Genomic DNA, 23,000 nt, shown 5'->3' on the forward strand with positions numbered 1-23,000 from the left:
CCTGCAGGAGTTGGCTGGCGCGATCGATTAGATCGGCGATCGCGCCAACCACAGGGCACAGCTGCAGTCACCATGTGACCACTCTGTGCCCTGCTGGTGACCTGGGCATGACCTGCCTAGTAATCGGAGCCGTGAGCTCCGATTCTAGGCAGTTGCCATGGTCACCAGGCAGATCAGAGATTGGTGGGATCGATGTAATCATTCGATCCCCCAATGACAGCAGCGATGTGACCGCTCTGTGACCTGCCCCCTGACCTGCCTCTGACCTGTCTGACCAGTCTGCAGGGGTCCTCCCTCTAGCTGAGGATTCCTGCAGAGAGGTCGGACGCAGCAAGAGCTCCTGTGCTGGGTATTGTGGTGCCACAGCTTGTAGCATCACAATCCCTGCAGAAGAAAGAAGAAAGAAGAAAGAAAACTACAACTGTAAGTGTTAATTGATCCCTGATCCCCTGCCCAATCTATCTTCACCCCCCCAATCTATCTTCATCCCCCCATCCCCCCTCCACCCCCCTCTTACCCCCCTTCACCCCCCTTTTACCCCCTCCACCCCACTTTTGCGCCACCTCCGTGCGCAGCCGGCGAGCGTTGATCGGTGACGCAGTTCACCGATCAACACTCGAGCTCGCTTTTTTTTCCTTAGCCCCCTTTGCGCCACTTCCGTACACCCATCCCGCAGCCGCAAAAGTTGGATAAGTGACACACGTCACTTATCCAAGCTTGTGCCTGCCGTTTTTCATTTTTTTCACCCCCCTTTGTGCCACCTAACTACAACCCTAACTGTTGATCCCTGCCCAATCTCTCTTCATCCACCCCAATCCCCCCATCCCCCTTCCCCCTATTTTTACCCCCTCCACCCCACTTTTGCGCCACCTCCGTGCGCTGCCGCCGAGCGTTGATTGGTGACGCAGTTCACCGATCAACACTCGAGCTCGCTTTTTTTCCTTAGCCCCTCCGTACACACATCCCGCAGCTGCGAAACTTGGATAAGTGACACAGTTCACTTATCAGAGTTTGTGCCTGCCGTTTTCCTTTTTTTTTTTCCACCCCCCCTGCGCCACCCCGTGCGCACATCCAGCAGCCTAGTTTTGATAAGTGACACTTATCAGCTATGGCCTGCTGTTTTAGACTTTTTTCCACAGCTTTTTCTTTACAGAAAGTTTACACCAATCACTCCCCCCCTCACGTACACATACAGTTTTCAATAAAGTGTACACCCAAGCACCATATTTACACAAAAATGTCATCAAATTCATCCCAACAGCGCTATTCAGTGAAGGAGGCATATGCTTTACTTGCCTCCGACACTGATAGCGATTTGGATGACGATCAGACTTTTCTTTATTTTTCGGATTCTTCATCCTCTTCTTCTTCCTCTTCCCCCTCCTCATCTTCCTCCTCGGGTCCTGCGGAACCGCCACGCAGACGCTCCAGGACAGAAGATGAGGCAGCGCCCACCATGCCCACAGCTGACCCAGTGCTCCCCGTATGGACCTCGCCCCCCGAAAATTACGAGCCACTGATTCCTGATTTTGTGGCAGAATCAGGAATCAAGTTTGACACCACCGGCCTCACAGAAATTGACTTTTTCAAAGTCTTTTTCTCTGAGGATTTTGTTAACCTCATGGTGGAGCAAACTAATTTGTACGCTCGTCAATTTTTGGAGCAAAACCCGCGTTCAACATTTTCAAACTGGTCTCCTGTAGACGCAGTTGAAATGACGCAGTTTTGGGGCCTGGTCCTCCATATGGGGATACTGAAGAAGCCGGAAATTAGGCAATATTGGAGTGTTGATATTTTATACAACACTCCAGTGTTCTGAATGGTCATGGCCCGGACGCGTTTTGAGGCCATCCACAAGTTCCTGCATTATACTGATAATGCAGAGTGTCCCGCACAAGATGACCCCAACTTTGACCGTCTGTTCAAAGTTCGGCCGGTCATCGAACACTTCAACAAAAAGTTTGCTGAAGTGTACGTGCCCCAAAGGGACATCTGCGTGGATGAGTCCTTGGTTCACTTCAAGGGAAGGCTGTGATTCCGTCAATACCTGCCCAGTAAGAGGGCCAGGTACGGAATCAAACTCTATAAGTTGTGTGAGAGTACCTCAGGGTACTTCCACAAGTTTAGAGTTTACGAAGGGAAGGACACCCAGATTGAACCCCCTGAGTGTCCTCCTTTCCTGGGAGTGAGTGCACCCACTGCTGGATAAAGGTTATCACCTCTACACTGATAACTTTTATACCAGCATCCCACTCTACAAATCCCTCTCTGAGTGACGTACCGCAGCCTGCGGTACTGTCCGCAAAAATCAGAGAGGCCTCCCAAAGACGCTACTTGGGCAGATGCTCCGAAAAGGTGAGAGCAGAGCCCAATGTAGCGACCAACTGCTGGTGGTCAAGTACAAGGACAAGAGAGATGTCCATCTCTTGACCACCATACACGGTGATGGCAGTACCCTCTGCACTGTACGGGGTACCTCTACACAGGTCTGCAAACCGACATGTGTAGTGGGGTACAACAAAAACATGGGGGGAGTTGATCTCTCCGATCAACTCCTCCAACCGTACAATGCATTGAGGAAGGCCAAGGCGTGGTACAAAACGCTGGCCGTGCACATCATCCAAATGGCAATGCTCAACGCATTCCTGCTGTCACAATGTGCATGCCCCAGCGATACGGCGTACCTTCATTTCCAGGAGGTAGTGGTTAAGGCCCTGATGTTTGGCGCTCAGGAAGGAGCGGGCCCCAGTACTTCTGGTACTGAAGGTGCTCGTATTGTCCCAGGTCAGCATTTTCTGGGGGTGGTCCCGCCAACCCCAAGAAAAGGTAAGCCGCAAAAAAGGTGTCAAGTGTGTTACAAAAAAGGAATTCGCAGGGACACCACTTATCAATGCGACACCTGCCCCGAAAAACCTGGCCTGTGCATGAAGGATTGCTTCAAATTTTACCACACCTCCATGCACTACTAATTTACATTAGATTAGTTGGGGGCACATCTAGATTTGTTCTTTGGGGGTCTAGTATCCAAAATGATGTCATATGTGGGTTTTTTCCTGTTTAGGCACATCAGGGACTCTGCAAATGGAACATGACGCCAGCAGACCATCAAAGTCTGCATTCCAAAACAACACTACTTCCCTTTCGAGCCCCGACGTGTGCCTAAACAGTTTTTTTCCCACATGTGGGGTACCAGAGTACCCAGGACAAATTGGACAACGACTTTTGGGGTCCAATTTCTCCTGTTACTCTTGGGAAAATTAGAAATTGGGGACTAAATAATCATTTATGTGGGAACAAAACAGGATTTTATTTTCACGCCTGGGCATTATAATCTTTAGTGAAACACTTGGGGGTTCAAAGTGCTCACCACACATCTAGATAAGTTCCTTAGGGGGTCTAGTTTCCAAAATGGGGTCACTTGTGGGGGGTTTCCACTGTTTAGGCACATCAGACGCTCGTCAAACGTAACATGGCGTCCGATCTCAATTCCAGCCAATTTTAGGTTGAAAAAGTCAAACAGGGCTCCTTCCCTTCTGAGCCCTGCCATATGCCCAAACAGTGGTTCCCCCCCACATATTGGGTATCAGCATACTCAGGACTAATTTGACAACAACCTTTGGGGTCCAAATTCTCCTGTTACCCTTGGGAAAACAAAATATTGGGGACTAAATGATCATGTTTGTGGAAAAAATATGATTATTTATTTTCACGCCCGGGTGTTATAAACTTCTGTGAAGCCCTTGGGGGTTCAAAGTGGTCACCACACATCTAGATAAGTTCCTTAGGGGGTCTAGTTTCCAAAATGGGGTCACTTGTGGGGGGTTTCCACTGTTTAGGCACATCAGACGCTCGTCAAACGCGACATGGTGTCCGATCTCAATTCCAGCCAATTTTAGGTTGAAAAAGTCAAACGAGGCTCCTTTCCTTCTGAGCCCTGCCATGTGCCCAAACAGTGGTTCCCCCCACATATTGGGTATCAGCGTACTCAGGACAAATTTGACAACAACCTTTGGAGTCCAATTTCTCCTGTTACCCTTGGGAAAACAAAATATTGGGGACTAAATGATCATGTTTGTGGAAAAAATATGATTTTTTACTTTCACGCCCGGGTGTTATAAACTTCTGTGAAGCATTTGGGGGTTCAAAGTGGTCACCACACATCTAGATAAGTTCGTTAGGGGGTCTAGTTTCCAAAACGGGGTCACTTGTGGGGGGTTTCCACTGTTTAGGCACATCAGACACTCGTCAAACGCGACATGGCGTCCTATCTCAATTCCAGCCAATTTTAGGTTGAAAAAGTCAAAAGGGGCTCCTTCCCTTCTGAGCCCTGCCATGTGCCCAAACAGTGGTTCCCCCCCACATATTGGGTATCAGCGTACTCAGGACAAATTTGACAACAACCTTTGGGGTCCAATTTCTCCTGTTACCCTTGGGAAAATAAAAAAAATGTTGCTAAAATATTATTTTTGTGACTAAAAAGTTAAATGTTCATTTTTTCCTTCCACGTTGCTTCTGCTCCTGTGAAGCACCTGAAGGGTTAATAATCTTCTTGAATGTGGTTTTGAGTAGCTTCAGGGGTGCAGTTTTTAGAATGGTGTCACTTTTGGGTATTTTCTGCCATATAGACCCCTCAAAGTGACTTCAAATGTGAGGTGGTCCCTAAAAAAATGGTTTTGTAAGTTTTGTTGTAAAAATTAGAAATCGCTGGTCAAATTTTAACCCTTATAACTTCCTAACAAAAAAAATGTTGTTTCCCAAACTGTGCTGATGTAAAGTAGACATGTGGGAAATGTTATTTAGTAACTATTTTGTGTCACATATTTCTCTGTTTTAAGGGCATACAAATTCAAAGTTTGAAAATTGCAAAATTTTCAAAATTTTTGCCATATTTCTGTTTTTTTCATAAATAAACGCAAGTTATAGTGAAAAATTTTTACCACTAAAGTGAAGTACAATATGTCATGAGAAAACTATCTCAGAATCGCCTAGTTCCGTTGAAGCGTTCCAGAGTTATAACCTCATAAAGGGACAGTGGTCAGAATTGTAAAAATTGGCTCGGTCATGAACGTGCAAACCACCCTTGGGGGTGAAGGGGTTAATATTTATAGGGGCACCAGTAGGGTAACTACCGGGTGGCAGACGGTGCTAAGGCGGCTGTCAGTGAGTGCCAGGGCGAGGTTACAGCCACCACTCTCTGTATACAGAGCGGTGACTGAAACCGTGCCAGTGTAACCCATATGACTGGAAGAGCAATGCTGCCGGGAGGAGTAAAGTTAATTTCCTCCCTGCAGAGGAGCTCTCAGTGCAGGCACCGCACGGTGTCAGAACACTATTAACTATTATACTGTGTATTGGAGGAGCAGTAGGGACATCATTCTATGTATAGGGGAAGCCTGGAGGACATCATACTGTATGTACGGGAGGTGCGGGCCCATCATACTGTATATAAGCGAGATGTGGGCCCAGCATACTGTATATAAGGGAGCTGTGGGCCTACCATACTGTGTATAGGGGAGCTGTGGGATCATCACACGGTGTAGAGGGGAGCTGTGGGTCCAGCATACTGTATATAGAGGAATTATATATGGGCAACTCGGGGCATTATTAAATGTTAAGTGGGCACTTAAACATTGTTATAGGGGCTCTCAGTATTGTGACCATCAAAGTTGCACATGGAGTATTATTACTTTCTAGGGACAAAATTTGGAGGGCACATGCACAGGAAATTAATATTTTCTAGGGGACAATTTTACCATGTATAGAGCACAAAAGAGGCATTATTACAATGTAAGGGGCACAGTGATGGTATGGCGCCCCCAGGAGTATGGTCGCCACAGTGGCATTGCCTTCCCCCAGGAAGGATGATGTCAGGCTAGGAAGCAATGAAGGGTCTCTCTAGCAGTTAACCATAACATGCAACACAGTTCCCACTCCGAGCCAGCAGAGGGATCGCTGAACCAGAATTGGGGGAGGAGTGCTCTCTGAGGGCCAGGAAGGGAAATGAGGAGTTAGTGTGAGGAGGCCGAAGTGTGTAGACGTGGAGAGAGAAGCTGGGAGACTGTGCGGGGTTGAGAGCTCGTTCCCAGCTGGAGCGCATGATCTGGAGCCTGGTCTCCACGGTTTTATGGATACTGATGTTCCTGCAACAGAAACCAGAGGAATAGGAAGCTGTAAATGCTCTATTCCCATCTAAGACTCAGAGGCACAACAGCAATGGGTGAGCCAGGAGAAGAGATAGAAGGCTACAGCTGTCTGCCATACTAGGTAGATCTGAGAGGAAACAAGAAGGAGGAACTTCAGTGTAACACAGTACTGCATGTACCTCAAGTGAGCGCTAGGAAGGAGACTGCACAACCTATCTGTATAGAGAGATTCCTGAGTTGCTTCCAGGCTACTCAGCTCCTGTGCCATCTGTAATCTGGACCCTGGACTGCACTTACAAAGTAAAGGTAAAGAAACTACATTCCGCTGTGTCCTTGCCTTCTTTCTGCAACTTCTCCAGCACTGCTACATCTCTGTGCCAGACACGGCACCCTCTTCCCCAACACCGATCTACACTGCCCAGGGACTACAGCCCTGCCTGTGGAGGGCTACACCATCATTGCTGCACCACACCATCTGTCCCAGAGGATCTGTCTGCAGCGTCGGCTTAACATGTTCATTGCCGAATACCACAGGTGGCGTCACGAAACATTCATTAATAAACTTTATTCCATCACTCAGCATTCACCCTTTTACATGGGCGCCCAGGGCCACGGACCGGGTCACCGCTGCTGTGACACCTCCCTCTGAGAGAGACCGGCCCGTTACCGAGTACCCCACAGTCCTGGGAGGGCGACCCAATGGCATTACTATGTGGGGCAGTAAGAGGAGCTCTGTTATTGTGCCACACAGCCGGTGCAGTAAGAGGGACACACACGGCAGCAGCAGCTCAGTATTGGGGTATCGGCAGGTTGAGGAGTTTGTGCAGGTTGGGAATACATTTGCACATGGAAACATGAGAAGCAATGGGATGAAACTAAAAGGGAGAAGACACATATTAGATATTAGAAAAAACTTTTTGACAGTGAGGGTGAGCAATGAGTGGAACAGGCTGCCACGAGAGGTGGTGAGTTGTCCTTCAATGGAATAGTTCACACAGAGGCTGAGATGGTTTAGTGAATCCTGCATTGAGCAGGGGATTGGACACGATGACCCTGGAGGTGCCTTCCAACTCCAACATTCTAGGATTTAATGATTCTACATGTGTACGGTGCTGGAAATGTGAGAAGACAGATGTGTTTTTGTTGTAATCTCTGCAGGTGAGTCCTGGCTGGAGAAGTCGACATGTCGGTCTGGACCAGATGGAAAAGATGGGAAAAGTGAATGACTCCACCAGAAAGAATGTCCTCTGTAAGTCACCATCTACAACTGTGCAGTAATCTCTATATGTCCTGCAGAACTAGTATCTACCACTATATGTCACCATAAGGCGGTAATATCAGTGCTGATATTTGTATAGATTTTTATTTTCAATAACAGTGCGGTCATCTCCTGAGGTTCCCCTATACCACCATAGTTATAATCATGCTTATCTGGTTAGGGGCCACAGGCAGACACAGACAGAAAGTGCCCCTGTTCAAGAACAATATACAGTATGATCCCTTTGCAGCCCAAGAGCCCCTAAAAATGCAAAATTGCACCTTTTTTGGAGGTAGATATGGGCCCATGTGCGGCCGCGCAGATTGCACCAATGATATGTCCGCATGTTAGGGGCCCATTCAGATGTTTCGCCCCCCCCCGAGCTGAACCCCTAGCAACGCCTTTGGTTGGGTCACTCATCTAAATTGGCTGGTCATGCTGGACAGAAGAAAATGGCTCTTCTCATCTCTTGGCTTCATTGGTGGCCATCCATGAGTGATCTTCCAGTCTCGGCTGCAAGTATCATCATTTGGGTAGTTGTGGATCACTTCCCAAAGATGGACCACTTTACTTGTTGGTCTGGTCTCCCTTCTGCACCAGTGTTTGCTTAGAAGTTCATCCAGCACATCTTGCGTCTTCATGGGTTACCTCTCTATATAGTTTATGACAGAGGCATCCAGTTCACATCTTGGTTCTGGAGGGCCACCAGTAAGCTACTAAATATAACCCTGGATTTCTCTTCAGCCTATCATCCCCAATCCAATGACTAGGTAATGACCAGGCCAGAGGGTCAACCAGATCCTAACCAGCTTCCTGCGTCATTTTGTCAATGCTCAGTGTTTGGGCCAGACTCCTGCCTTGGACTGAATTCTCATATAACAAAAAATGTAAGTCCTCAGTTAAATCTCTGTTTTTATTATGTACGGTCAACACCCCCATGTTCCCTTCCCTGTAATTACTACCACAGAAATTCCTGCTGCTGAAACTCTCATCAATGGCTTCTCTAAAATTTGGGAGATTACCAAGGCCACATTAGTGAAATCTTCATAGTGAATGAAGAGACACGCGAATAAGAGGCATCTAGACTCACCTATGTTTCATCTGGAGACAAGGTTTGGCTTTCTTCGAAGTTTGTCTGTATCAAGCTACCTTCGTACAAGTTGGGTCCTCGCTTTATTGGTCCTTTCTCAAACAGATAAATGTCGTATCTAAAAGCTCAAACTCCTAGCCTCTTTACGGATCCCCAATTTATTCCACATTTTATCCTGAAGCCTGTCGTCTTTAGCTCCTTCTTCAAGGACCAGGGTACCACTCCACCTTCAGTCAGCTCTGATGATGTTTTTGTGGTAGAGAATGTTCTGGCCACAAAAAGAGTAAGAGGACAAATATTTTTTGTTGATTGGAAGGGGTTCAGTCCTGAGGAGAGATCGTGGGAGCCCCTCTCCTTATGGGGAGATTTCTTTTGGGCCTGAAGAACAGAGGGCTTAAAGGGGGGTAGTGTGGCATCTGCATTCCTGCATAAATCCCATACTCCTCTCCTACAGCAGGGGTTCTGACTCACTCACTTCCCCAGCCCTCGGCCCATGCTCCCTCCTGCTGCTGCCTCCTGGGGTCTGCACATGTCTGACATATGACTGGGTATGGTATCCTTCCACAGACAGCTGTTTCGGGGTATTGCCCCTCATCACTGTGGAGTAGGAAACTGGCCAGTAGGAGCAATGCCTAGTAGAAGACTGTGAAAAATGAGGATGAATGAACTCATGGAGATCAACATCCAACACTGCGGAGACACCATCATACATTTCTCAACGCAGTGATTCTAGAGCAATGCCCCCATCCCTTATGGGAAATATGTAAAAACATGCAAAACACAAGCCACGGAGACACCATCACATGTTTCTCAACGCAAGCAATGACTAGCCAGCTCTTTCCCCGGGAAGGAACAACCACGGGAAGGGCAGTCTCCAATGTTGGGAGGTGCCTGAACAACGTGTTCTGTCAGTTTGTCTGCATGCTTGCTAACTGTCAGGCCCCCTGTTCTTTTACACCTGCCTGTACCTACCTGTACCTGCCTGTTTCTGCCACTACTTGCCTGTTCCTATCAGTACCTGCCTGTACACACCTGCCATGCCTATCTTTATACCAGTCATGCCTTCCTGTATAAAAGCCATGCCTGCCAGCATCTGCTGTGGTTTCCTGTATATCAGCTGTGCCTGCCTGCAGCTTCTTAGCCTTCCTGCACACCAGCCGTACCTCCTTTAATACCAGACATGCCTGCCAGCATCTGCTGGGTCTTCCTGTACACCTGCCGTGCTTCCTGTATATTATCTAAGCCTACCTGTCCCAGTCATGCACACTCATTCCTGGCTGTTCCAGCTTCCTACTGCTTTGGAGATCAGTTGCTGTGTAATCAATGTCTGTCCTGGGGTAGCACCTGGCATCTATCTGGATCCAAATCTATCCACACCTTCAGGAGCTCTATCAAAAAAGTCAGGTGTTCACCTAATCATACCACTCTAGGGCACTTCCCTGTTCAATGCACAGTGGTTCCATTACCACATTTGTTACACTTAAATAAGGGTTGTGACTGTCACAACCCCCCATGTGAGCAGAAATCATTTTTATCTCTTTATTTTCTACTCGGATGAGACTCTATGGTGCTTATAGTCTTTCCAGTTTTTACCTTTTGCAGGAATTACTGTATAATAATGCAAATTCCTCACGATAGGATTTTCATTCATTACTATAGGAGGAGTAAGGCAGAAAAAAGCTTAAATATTATGGCAAATGCGCAAATCGTAAATGAAAAAGCTTTACATTAGTGCATTCTGGGTAAATCTGTAGAAAAAAATAACAAATAAGTTTAATTACACTTATAGTTCTAAGATAAATCTAGATATGAACTTACCCCATTCCACAACTGCAGCTCTTCTTCTGCTCTAAGCACAGGGGATGAAAATGGGGCGCCTGTAAAACAAAATGAATAAATTGCATGGAATATTTATAATGATTAGTGTACATATTATTAAATATTTAAAATTTGTGAAAGGTCACAGCGCTCAGCTTACTAAACATAGGGACAGAAAAAGGCAGAAATTTGATTGTGTTGTACTACTACACTAGTCAAGTTGGAGAAGTCAGTCTGTGAATAATAATCCAAAGATTCAGCTGAGATAGGGAGGTGCTGTACCTGCATAGTCAGTATGACTGTGAACCCTGTACAGTAGTTACAGCAAAGCACTTTATCACTGCAATTGCAAACCAGGAGGGTGGTGTAATACCACGTCATAATTTTGCTATTAAAAATCCATTCTAAAGCTTGTATGTCACAGGCTGGGAAGACATTTAGAAAAAAAATATAAATCACAGACCCCTGCAATCCAGAAATAAAAAATCAACTGTCTACCTATTGTAAGTATCATCATTTTACAATAAACTCTGCCGATGTGTCCATATCAGCATACTGAGCGATGAACGTTTTACAGTTTAGAATGTTTAGCTGTCTATTATTTTAGCAGTTTTTTTTAAGGAAAAGGAGGATAGCAGAATATATGTCAGGATACTGTTTGTTAAAGGGAATGTATCACTTACATTTTTTTTTAAACTAAATCAAGACATATAATTTTACTTACCTATTTGATAACAATATTAAATAACAATATAGAAGACGGGTTCAGAAGTGTTTTTAAAGGCCCCCAGGATTCTAAATAAATAAAAAAATAATGCATACTTACCCCCTTAACCAGCACCCTGTCTCCACCCTAATCAAATTAGTGGACACACTGTGATTTAACATGTCCCTTTTGTCACATTATTTTCAGAGATACCATCATTTCTGTCCAGGCCTATTTCATGACTTTTATGTTTTTTAAAAATCTGTGGAAGCATGGTTGAAAAGCAATGTCTGACTTTCATTTGTTCATTTTCATAGATTTTTGATTTATTATTACTTTTGTCAGATTCAAGTTATTTCTGTCAACATTGTGGGGTTTTCTGTCATTAAACGAGGGGCACCAACAATTTTGACCATGTGTATACTAGGTGCCAAGGAAATGCATGGTAAAAATTAAGTTGCAAGTTTTTGAAGGTCTTACCTCCTAATTTTGTTCCTTTTTGGTCATAGATATTTTATAATTTTCTTTTGTTAAGATTAGTTATCATTTACTGGTTGCTCAATGGCACATCATATTGCAGTTTTAAATATTTGTTTAGTATTTATCGTCATGCATATCCTATGTATGTATGATATGTTATGCCATTTACCGATCAGATTAATTGATTTTATATTTTGATAGATCGGGCATTTCTGAACGCGGCGATTCCAACGGGTGTTTCTGAACGCGGCTGTAGGTAACAGCAGGTACGCAGGATGCAGTGACGAGACGCGAGACTGGATTGAACTCTGGCTAGAGAACTTTTATAAATTTAAGCCGCTAGGGCTATGCTAAGCAACCAAAACACAATAACAGCTATTGTCCTCGCAGGGACTCTGCACAAACAAACACTTTCAGAGAGAACACGACTAACCCGGCAAAGGCCGGTTGCTATAGGGCCGCGATATGGCCGACTACGGGTCCTTATTTCCTATAGTGTCACTTATCCATCCTGACATCCCTCGGCGTCTCTGATGAGGCTGCTTTGGTGTAGCAGCCACTGAGCCCAGCTACTGAAGATCTGTCGCAGTCTTCGGGCGCCCCGGCGCCCAGGAGGAGTTGGGGCACAACAGGCCCTGAGGAAGTCCTTTGATGAGGTAACCCCCTGTAGAACCAGCGGGGTTCTGCTTGTAGGTGAATTCAAAGAGACTCCAGTCTCCAAGCAGGAGTGTGTTGCAGTTACCAGGAGTGGTGGTTGGCAGGCCACGTGCACGGCCTGGCCCTAGGCAAAGAGCTTCTCTGTAGGCGAGGAGTAGGCCCCAACTGTCAACTGTAGCGGGGTGACGTCAACTCCGGGCGATGATGAACAGGCCGCAGCCGCGGGCTGAAGTGGGGCGGTAGAGGAAAGGCCGCAGCCGCGGGCTGGAGTGAAGCGGCAGCGGCTGCGAGGGGTGGTGGACAGGCCGCAACAGGCTGGAGCACAGCGGTAACAGCTGCGGATGACCGTGGGCAGGTAGTGACCCCGGATTGGAGTGAAGCAGCAGTCTCTTGTTGGTAAGTTCGGCGCTTACTCTCCGTAGGCCACTGTAAGTCTCCCCTCTGCCGCTGGTCTCCTCTCTGGTCTTCGTCTGTCACTCTGGCTCTTTCAAACTCCCACAATCTGTTGCTTCGTGTCTGCCGTCCCGCCAACTGACTCCCCTGCGCGCTCCCTGTCCCTTTTATACTCGCCCCTCCCCTTGCTGTCCTGTCACTCTCAGCAGTCCACTCTCCTCCTCCGTTCCCAGGGTACAGTTCCCTTAGGAACCAAGATGGCGGTCCCCTTGGTTCCGGCCCGGACACTCTGTGGGGGCCCTTCTCCCTACACAGCGATACCAAATGTGTGTATATTTTTTAACCCTTTAATCTTCAATGGGGCGAAAGGGGGGTGATTTGAACTTTTAGGGTTTTTTTTATTTTTATTTTTTAATTTTTTACATTTTTTTTACTATTCCACATGGAATAATTCTCATGCCTTGAGCAAGTGGTAAATCTAAATTTAATGTCAAAATATTTTACATGGTGAATCCTTATGCCAAAAGGAACAAATTTGAGGGGTAAGACTTACCAATTTGCAAACTTCATTTTTCCTTGGCACCCTAGTGTGTACGTCAGCAGTGGCTCAATATTGGGGAGACAGTAGGATGAGTTTGTGCAGGTTGGGAATTGATGATGACGGTGAAAGAAATGTGAGAAATCAAATGTGACTTTGTTGTAAACTCTGCAGACATGTCCTGGCTGGAAGACGTTGTAATGTCGGTCTGTGACAGATGGAAAAGTGATCGACTCCATAAGAAAGAACGTCAGCTGTAAGTTCCTGTATATAACTGTTTTGTAATCACTTGTATGTTCTTGTAGGACTGGTATCTACCACTATACCATCATGGCCAAAAGAGTTGATACCTTTGAAATTGTTCCAGGAAATGAAATATTTTTCCCAGAAAAAAATTATGTTTTGTTATATACATGCTTATATCCTTTGTGTGTATTGAAACAACACAAAAAACAGAGAAAAAAAGACAAATTCGACATAACATCACACAAACCCCCCAAAATAGGCAGGACAAAATTGATATCAGTGTGCTACCTTGGTTGTAATCAGGGTAAACGGTTAGGGGCCACTCAGATGTTTCGCTCCCCCTGAGCTGAACCCCTAGCTACGCCTCTGGCACCCATACAAGTTTATTGGTGCATGTGAAACATTGGACTACACATGGATGACATCCAAGAAATTAAGTTCTCCGTCTTCTCTGTACCTCTGTTGCAATTTTCTCATGCGAGAAAACAGAACACAGTAAGATGACACTCAGACCAAACTCTGACTGTGGTTAAGCTGAGTGTCATTAGCATAATTCACCCGATTTTCTCATAAGAGAGAATCGACACAAGTGTGAGTGTTACCCAACACTGTATATATTAAACCAGATTGTGGACCACAGGAAGTGTTTTTTAGGGTGACTGCTGAAAAGTGCCAATGAAAGATGTACTCTTTAAACACAACAGAGCAAGGTTGACTAAAGCCCATCAAAATGGTCACGCCTCACTTATTTTGGTGGCTTTGTCTATTTTTCTTTTATGGGCTAAATAGTTGTTGTTTGTTAAATGAAGAAGCTATAGTTTTTTAACAAGCCTTCCAAGTTGTATCCTTATTTTGGGATCAGTAACAGATTCAAAACAAGAATCAATAACTTATTAACAAGCCACAATGACACTGATGATACTACTGTTATCCCTAAGGACAAATTTAGTAGCCTTCAATAGACAACATACATCCCTCATTAGGTGTCAGTTGTGGATTTAAAAGTAACCCACAATGATCTTTGGCCGCTGCATATATCGGTCACCGCTAGAGATGAGCGACTTTGCCTTTTTTAGGGTCGAGTCGGGTTTCATGAAACCCGACTTTCTCAAAAGTTGAGTCGAACGAAATCGGCTGACTATCAGGAAAAGTCGAAGGTCCGACTCAAACACGAAACCCAATGCAAGTCAATGGGGAAGCAAAGTCGGCAGGGAGTGGAGGACAGTAAACACACCTACATGCCGGACCGCTCTTTTAAAGTGCGCAAAACTCTCTCTCTCTCTCCCCAGACACTGCACATGTCATCTCGTTGCCCACAGTGTACGTCCTTGCTCAGTCACTGAAAAAAGTCACGTGCAAGCATTCTGGGAAATCTGACTTTGGCGCTCGTTTTGTCGACCGCATGGCCGACTTCACGCTGTGGTCGGGTTTCGGTCAGCGAAACCCGACTTTGCCATAAGTCGGCGACTTATGAATCTAGCTGACCTGTTTCGCTCAACTCTAGTCACCAAACTCCAGCGGCAATTCAGGTGATGCTCAAACATTCAATTCTGTTTTTGCAAATCCCAGAGGACATATTCCACTACAATAGTTGAAATGCCCATACACTTTCCTGACTTTGGCCTCAACCCTCCTCTAGTGGGTATATTTCTTTAAGAAATTATTACAATAAATTCAGGATGTGTTCAATGCAGAAATCATTAGCTACTTTGTCCAAGCATTGCTGTTCATGACAATTCCCAGTTGCAGTTGACGGAGATTCATACAATGTGAGATTTGATGTATGACAGCAACTCGTTCACTGTATGGCTTTGGTTGCACATGCTTACAAGCTGTAAATCTTCTTGGTAGCATTTTACCTTTGATGAACAAATAGACTTAGGGCAGGCTAGGATGAAATGTAGTATCCTGCTCCTATTGGAGATGGGGTTATGTCTACTGAATTTGCGAAGTAGGTGTAAGAGGATACAGATAACCACTGTCATGTGGTGGAAACAGATAATGTAAAGAGGTCGATCGGACCGTGGGTACCTGCATGCCAGGTCCAGAACTAAAAAGGCTGCATCCTCTGTTCCCGGGGGAAGGCTTTAGTGAGGCGGACCTTCCCCTGTTCCAGGGGGGAAGCCTGAGTGAGCCGGACCAACCTCTGAACCCAGGAGGGCGGGGAGAGCCTGAAAAGGGCGCGCAGCATCAGAGGGATAAAAAGAGAAAGTGCGCGAAGCAGGGGAATCTTATGCCGGTGGAGAGCAGTGCAGAGGGAAGTGTGTTGAGCAGTACACAGAGCGGTGAGCAGTGCGCTCTGCTTCCCCCACCAGAGATGACTGGCTTGGCGATGGGCCGTATAGGAGCCCCTTTTGCCTGCTGAAAGAGCCGTGCGGAGCAGATCCATGCCAGCAGAGAGAGCCATGCCAGCAGAGCAGAGCCGTGCAGAGGAGCCGTGCCAACAGAGCAGAGCCGTGCAGAGCAGAGCCATGCGGAGCAGAGCCGTGCCAGCCGAGCAGAGCCAAGCCAGTTGCTGCAGCAGCCAGGGAGAGGAGTGCTCCACCTGGGGAGCACCAGCTCCACACAGACCAGTGACCGCTGTCGCCCATCTTCAACAGCGAGGACTGGAGAAATAGAGACGGCAGTGTGTGCCCAGTGACCGTCATAAACCCAGGTACCAGATGCTTCAGGATCGTGAGTATCGTGCGAGAGATGCCTTAAAGAGCCCGGGAGCGTGACCGTTTTCTACACCCCGACTGTGCTAGAGAATATCTGCCCAGACACATTTGACCTGACTTTAGCAGCGCATATTTTGAGGAGCCACGTTGGGCTCGTATAGGACTCTGGCCCTCACCATTGTTTAGTCACTACAGTATATGGACTAGGGGCAGTGGAAGGTACCGGAGACCAACCACTGTCACCGGAAGACAGGGTATTGTTGTTTGCCAGACCCCACTAGAAAAGACACTGCGCTCGCCGTTGTCAGTGCTATTAAGTTCGCAGCAGGAGCTGAAGTGTCAATATACGTTTGCTACCGAATTGCTGTTATTTGAACCATTGCACTTCACTTTGCCATTTATACTGTTTAACTCTGTACCTCACTGTGTGGAGTATTCCCCTGTTAATAAACCTGTTAACCCTTGCTCTGCCTCTCATCCATCACTGCATCCCGCGTTCCTACGATTTCTACAATATAGCCCCCAACTTTAGAGGCTTCACTTCTCGTCTTGTTATTGGTGGTGCTCTGCTGCCACTGAAAACATTCATCCAGTGGTCCATAAAAGACATGTACAGTCCTTGTTCATGACTCTATGTGTCTATGGTGCAATGCACTTTCAAAATCAAAGACAATTCAAGAGAATGTGAAAGCTCATAGCAGGCACACCTCTCTATGAGGAATAATGGCAGCTGGGAATATTTCTATCTTCTAGCTTCTGCAGTGTGTATAGTTGTGAAAGTGTACTAGTAAATAAAGCTATGAAAAAAGTTTACCATGTTTTTTTTAAATATCTTTTAAAAGTATTCTCACTCCTAGCCAATAAAGCTGTAACAAAAAATGCTACTATGATAGGTACATGCCTCAAAAGCAAACTGTGGTGACAGCCCACAGTATTGTTGTGACATGTAATGGTGGGAAATTGACCTAATAAAACAGGTTCTCAATCATAAACAAATAAATCGAACCTTAACCAAGAACCTAAAGGCAAATAATGAAAGAAATAAAAATTATAAAATGAAAAAAAATGTATCTGTCTAAAGGTATGACATGGGGGGGATTACATACTAATTATTGGCTTTCACTGTGATAGTTCCTTTTAATCACTGTGATAGAACCTAACAGCAAAAATCCCTGTTGTTGCCGAGTGCCAGCCAGCAGATCTCGTGTTATGATTGAGTCACCAAGGAGGAAAAAACAAAAATGCAAGCTCAGCCCAGAAAATCAGAGAGGTTGGAAACTAGCAGATTGCAGACCCCTAATCCTATCACACAACTAGCAGTAGCCGTGGAGTGTTCCTACGGTGATCCTAGACACCTCGTCAGAGCCGGATATCTAAATAAGCCTAAAGAGAGAAAAGGGAAAAACTGACTGCCCCAGAGCAGACCCCAAAGCAATAGGCAGCCCCAACATATAATGACGGTGAAGCAAGATGAAAACACTAACACAGATAGAAAGATAGGATGAGCAAATGATGGGGCCCAAGCTAACTAAAAAGGACAGGACAGAAAAGCTGCTGTCTGCAATCCGAGAAAACCCTGCTAAAAATATTACCAACACAACTGATAAGCAAAAAGGACCCTGAAGTCACTAGACTTCAAACCATATATCAGCACTCAGAATATTCTGAAAGCAGAGCAAAAGAGAACACTGATCAAGGAATAAGAATCCAGCACACCCCCAGCCGGGGATGGCTGAACTCCAAAACAAGGTAAACAAAACCAAAACTAATAAGTTCAATAGCAGAGCAAAAACTTATCTTTGGGAAGCAGGAATCAGACTGGTCTCCAAGAATCCAGCAGAGAAATCACCAGCCACTCAGAAGGGTGTCGGCTGCCTTAAATCCAGTCTGAAGTTCCTGTTACCCAGTCACAATCCACCTGATCAGATGTTTGGTTTCTTTCATCCAAATCAGCTTCACTACCCTCCTTCACCAGAAGAGGGAGATCCTCGGACACAAAAGGTGAATGAACAGATGAGCTCACAACATCTCGGCAGGCAGACTGTGAATGTGTTCAACATTTTTTTTTCAAGAAGAGGAGATGGAGGGTCCAGGAATGGAGCAGGAGGGACCGAGGGGGAGCTTGGGGACATCATTTATCTCTCCTCTGACATATATATCATGTCAGAAGAAAGAGAAATTATATTAATACTGGGCACATTTTTTATGTGATTGTGCAATAGCCCTGGTATGGGGCCAATCCGTTCACTGTTACCACCCCGAAGCAGTGTCCACAGCCGATAGAATACTCACAGACAACAGGTCTCGGGGATAATAGCTGCTTACTTCAGCAGAACGGGGAGATATAACATGTAGTTATAGTAACAGTTCACGTGGGGAATCCACGGCCAATACAGTTCAGGATTGGATTCTGACACAGAATTGAGGTCCTGGAGCTTTGAGAACCTGTATTAGTTAGAAGCAGGACTTGCAGGTAATTATAAGAGAGTTCAAAGTCTGTTGGTGGCATAAAGGCAGAAGATGGAATATATGGCAATATGTACAGACCTGAAATCCCGTATTCATTTTCTCAGCTGGTCACAGTACGTGCAGAAATATACTTGAAGTAAATAATGGATAATTTGCGGTAAGGCGGGGGACCCTCGATTTCCTCAACAGGCAGAGCAATAGGTTCTTCTGTACACATTTAGTGTGACCTAATGCTGGAGAAACACGCCTTAAACCGGACAGCGGGGATCCAGGGTTAAAAAAAGGTTAAAAGTCTTCAGCCATCTTGGCCGTAGAAGTCAGGGGAAGATCCAAGGCATTAGGCCTGGCTGTAAGTCTTGAGACGAAGAGAAAGATGAACCTCCAGGCTTGGAGCCTGAAGGGGTTCAGGAGACCCCTCACACGAGGTCTGTTCTGGGTCACATCTTGAATCAGAATCCATTCCTCAGGGAACTTTCCAGAACCCTGTCTTGTCTAGACCAGGGTTCCCCAACTCCAGTCCTCAAGGCCCACCAACAGATCATGTTTTCAGGATTTCCTTTGTATTGCACAGGTGAAGCAATTATCACCTGTACAATACAAAGGAAATCCTGAAAACATGATCTGTTGGTGGGCCTTGAGGACTGGAGTTGGGGAACCCTGGTCTAGACAGACACTGGAGGTAGCTCCTCCCATTGAACCTTAGTGACAGGGTCACCGACCAATAGGATAACTGTCAATTCTTGTGTCACACTTGACATTGTGAGAATAATTTATAAATCATGCATTTCACCAGCTGGAACACACCAAATGAAAAGTGCACTTAATAGAACGCTGAAACACATACCTGAGAAATATATGAGATTAGTGAGTTTTTGATTCATTTAAACTATATAACAGTAAAAGGATATCTTAGGAGTGATTTGTAGTGTACAGAAGCTACTCACGGTCCAGGGATACTTAAAGGGGCATTTCCTGTCTGGACCGGATCACTACATATGCTGTTATTCATTGGGGACCTGAAAATTTGACCCTGATCATGTTCTCCAGGGTCTCAGCTACCCTCAATCATATTAAACACCTTTGGGAAGAACTAGAAAGCAAATTAAACCCAGATTGGGAGTCATGCCCTTTTGTATAATGTCAGTTTCTGATCTCATAAATACTATCCTAAGTGACTTGGCAAAACAGGCAAAAATTCCCAGAAACACACTATAAAATCCTGTAGAAAAGCAGGGTGGCATCTATTATAGCTGCAAAGAGGGACCAACTAATAGTCTTATCAATATAGTGTAACTTTACTAGTTGATATAGTGCATAAAAATATATGGAGGGACGTGACTTCGACAGTATATACATTTTCTATAATTATTTGATTTGCACCTCATTTGCTCATCTCTGTAAGAATGCATACACACACACACTCCTGTGCGCCTGTGCAGAACCATACCAATTGCTCCATGACACATGGAAGTCCAGCATAGTTCAAGAGGCCATAAGGGTATGTGCACACGTTGCGGATTTGTCTGCGGATTTTTCCGCACAGAATCCACATCTCATGCCAGAAAACGCAGGTGCGTTTTTGGTGCGGATTTGATGCAGTTTTCATGCATTTTTTACATGCGGATTTGTATGCATTTTTGTAAGCTAAATAAAGATATGTTATTTAGCAAAAAAAAATTCCATAGCAAGCCGCAATGGATCAGAAGATGCAGCAAGGACCGGAGAGGTGGCAGTGAGAGGTGGAGGTGAGTATAATGTTTTCTCGATTATTTTTTTCACCTTTTCACAGCCCATTATAGTACAGAAAAGTGGCAGCCAGTGACAGCCATTTTGTTGTGTCTGCGTGGAAGCGAATTACTAAAAATCTGCATTTTGGAAAATTCAGGGATTTTAAGTACAAGTACAATTTGATTCCACTCTAATTTATTCTCTCATTCCTAAATATTCCTTTTAGCTACAGTGCCTTGCAAAAGTATTCGGCCCCCTGGAACTTTTCAACCTTTTCCCACATATCATGCTCCAAACATAAAGATCTCAAATGTAAATTTTTGGTGAAGAATCAACAACAAGTGGGACACAATTGTGAAATTGAATGAAATTTATTGGTTATTTTACATTTTTGTGGAAATTCAAAAACTGAAAAGTGGGGCGTGCAATATTATTCGGCCCCTTTAGCTTAATACTTTGTTGCGCCACCTATTGCTGCAATTACAGCTGCAAGTCGCTTGGGGTATGTCTATCAGTCTTGTACATTGAGAGACTGAAATTCTTGCCCAGACAGCAAACTATAAAAAGACAGCTGACAGCACAGCAAGGATGATGCGGATGCAAGCTCCAAGTTCACGAACCCAAATGAACAAAAATATCCATGTAGATCAAAGAGAGAGCAGCATCCAATCCGGGTGAAAAAAGTATTAAAGATTTATTCTGCCAATCACAAATACAACGTTTCATCCATATTGAGGCCTTTGAAAAATGTGCTTTTTTCACCTGGATTGGATGCTGCTCTCTCTCTTTGAGCTACATGTAATTCTTGCCCATCCTTCCTTGGCAAACAGCTCGAGCTCAGTGTGGTTTGATGGAGATCGTTTGTGAACAGCAGTTTTCAGCTCTTTCCACTGATGAAAAGCAGGCCCAAACCATGATGCTGCCACCACCATATTTGACAGTGGGGATGGTGTGTTCAGGGTGATGAGCTGTGTTGCCTTTACGCCAAGTATATCGTTTGGCATTGTTGCCAAAAAGTTGGATTTTGGTTTCATCTGACCAGAGCACCTTCTTCCACATGTTTGGTGTGTCTCCCAGGTGGCTTCTTGCAAACTTTAAATGACACTTTTAATGGATATCTTTGAGAAATGGCTTTCTTCTTGCCACTCTTCCATAAAGGCCAGATTTGTGCAATGTACGACTGATTGTTGTTCTATGGACAGACTGTCCTACCTCAGCTGTAGATCTCTGCAGTCCATCCAGAGTGACCCTGGGCCTCTTGGCTGCATCTCTGATTAGTCTTCTCCTTGTTTGAGATGAAAGTATAGAGGGACGGCCAGGTCTTGGTAGATTTGCAGTAGTATTATCCTCCTTCCATTTCAATATGATCGCTTGCACAGTGCTCCTTGGGATCTTTAAAGTTTTGGAAATCATTTTGTATCCAAATCTGGCTTTAAACTTCTCCACAACAGTATCACGGACCTGCGTGTTGTGTTCCTTGGCCGTCATGATGTGCTCTGTGCTTCAAACAGAACCCTGAGACTATCACAGAGCAGGTGCATTTATACGGAGACTTGATTACACACTGGTGGATTACATTTGTCATCAATAGTCATTTAGGACAACAATGGATCATTCAGAGATCCACAATGAACTTCTAGAGTGAGTTTGCTGCACTGAAAGTAAAGGGGCTGAATAATATTGCACGCCCCACATTTCAGTTTTTGAATTTCCACAAAATTTAAAATAACCAATAAATTTTGTTCAACTTCACAATTGTGTTCCACTTGTTGTTGATTCGTCACCAAAAATTTACATTTGGTATCTTTATGTTTGAAGCATGATATGTAGGAAAAGACTGAAAAGTTCCAGGGGGCCTAATACTTTTGCAAGGCACTGTATTTAGAGCAAAAAAAAGGTGCAAACTTTGATGCATTTTCAGACTCAGGATCACATTACATGTTCAAAATCTCTGTGAATATTAAGTAGAAATACATTTGTGCTCAAAAGTTTACATACCCCTGCAGAATTTTGCTTTCTTGGCCTTTTTTCAGACAATATGAATGATAACACCAAAATTTTTCTCCACTCATGGTTAGTGGTGGTTGGGTGAAGCCATTTATTGTTAAACTACTGTCTTTTCTCTTTTTAAGTCATAATGACAACCTAAAGCATTCAAATGACCCTGATCAAAAGTTCACATACCCCATTTCTTAATACCGTGTGTTGCCCCCTCTAACATCAATGACAGCTTGAAGTCTTTTGTGGTAGTTGTGGATGAGTTTCTTTATTTTCTCAGATGGTAAAGCTGCCCACTCTTCTTGGCAAAAAGCCTCCAGTTCCTGTAAATTCCTGGGCTGTCTACCATGATCTGCGCGCTTGAGATCTCCCCAGAGTGGCTCAATGATATTGAGGTCAGGAGACTGAGATGGCCACTCCAGAACCTTCACTTTGTTCTGCTGTAGCCAATGACAGGTCGACTTGGCCTTGTGTTTTGGATCGTTGTCATGTTGGAACGTCCAAGTACGTCCCATGCGCAGCTCACAGGCTGATGATTGCAAATTTGCCTCCAGTATTTGTTGATAATGTGCTGAATTAATCTTTCCTTCAACTCTGACAAAGTTTACTGTGCCTTTGTAGCTCACACATCCCCAAAACATCAGCGATCCACCTCCATGCTTTACAGTAGGAATGGTGTTCCTTTCATCATAGGCCTTGTTGACCTCTCTCCAAATATAATGTTTATGGTTGTGGCCAAAAAGTTGAATTTTGGTCTCATCACTCCAATTTACCTTGTTCTAGAAGTTTTGAGGCTTGTTTCTGTGCTGTTTTGCA

The 23,000-nt window shown here is 45.0% G+C and overlaps 1 protein-coding gene across 5 annotated transcripts in view; it reads right to left on the reverse strand.

Annotated features, from left to right (window-relative positions):
- Nucleotides 1–23,000, reverse strand: part of NMU (neuromedin U) — a 131,118-nt gene that overhangs the window by 65,375 nt on the left and 42,743 nt on the right. For all 5 annotated transcript variants that reach the window (XM_073583564.1, XM_073583563.1, XM_073583561.1 and 2 more), the window contains exon 2: nucleotides 10,310–10,368. In XM_073583564.1, coding sequence (XP_073439665.1) covers nucleotides 10,310–10,368 — 59 coding nt within the window. The remainder of the gene's footprint in view (nucleotides 1–10,309; nucleotides 10,369–23,000) is intronic.

Source organism: Dendrobates tinctorius, unplaced genomic scaffold (assembly GCF_039654945.1).
Source record: "Dendrobates tinctorius isolate UK_male_01 unplaced genomic scaffold, ASM3965494v1 ptg000079l, whole genome shotgun sequence".
Classification (NCBI taxonomy): Eukaryota; Metazoa; Chordata; class Amphibia; order Anura; family Dendrobatidae; genus Dendrobates; species Dendrobates tinctorius.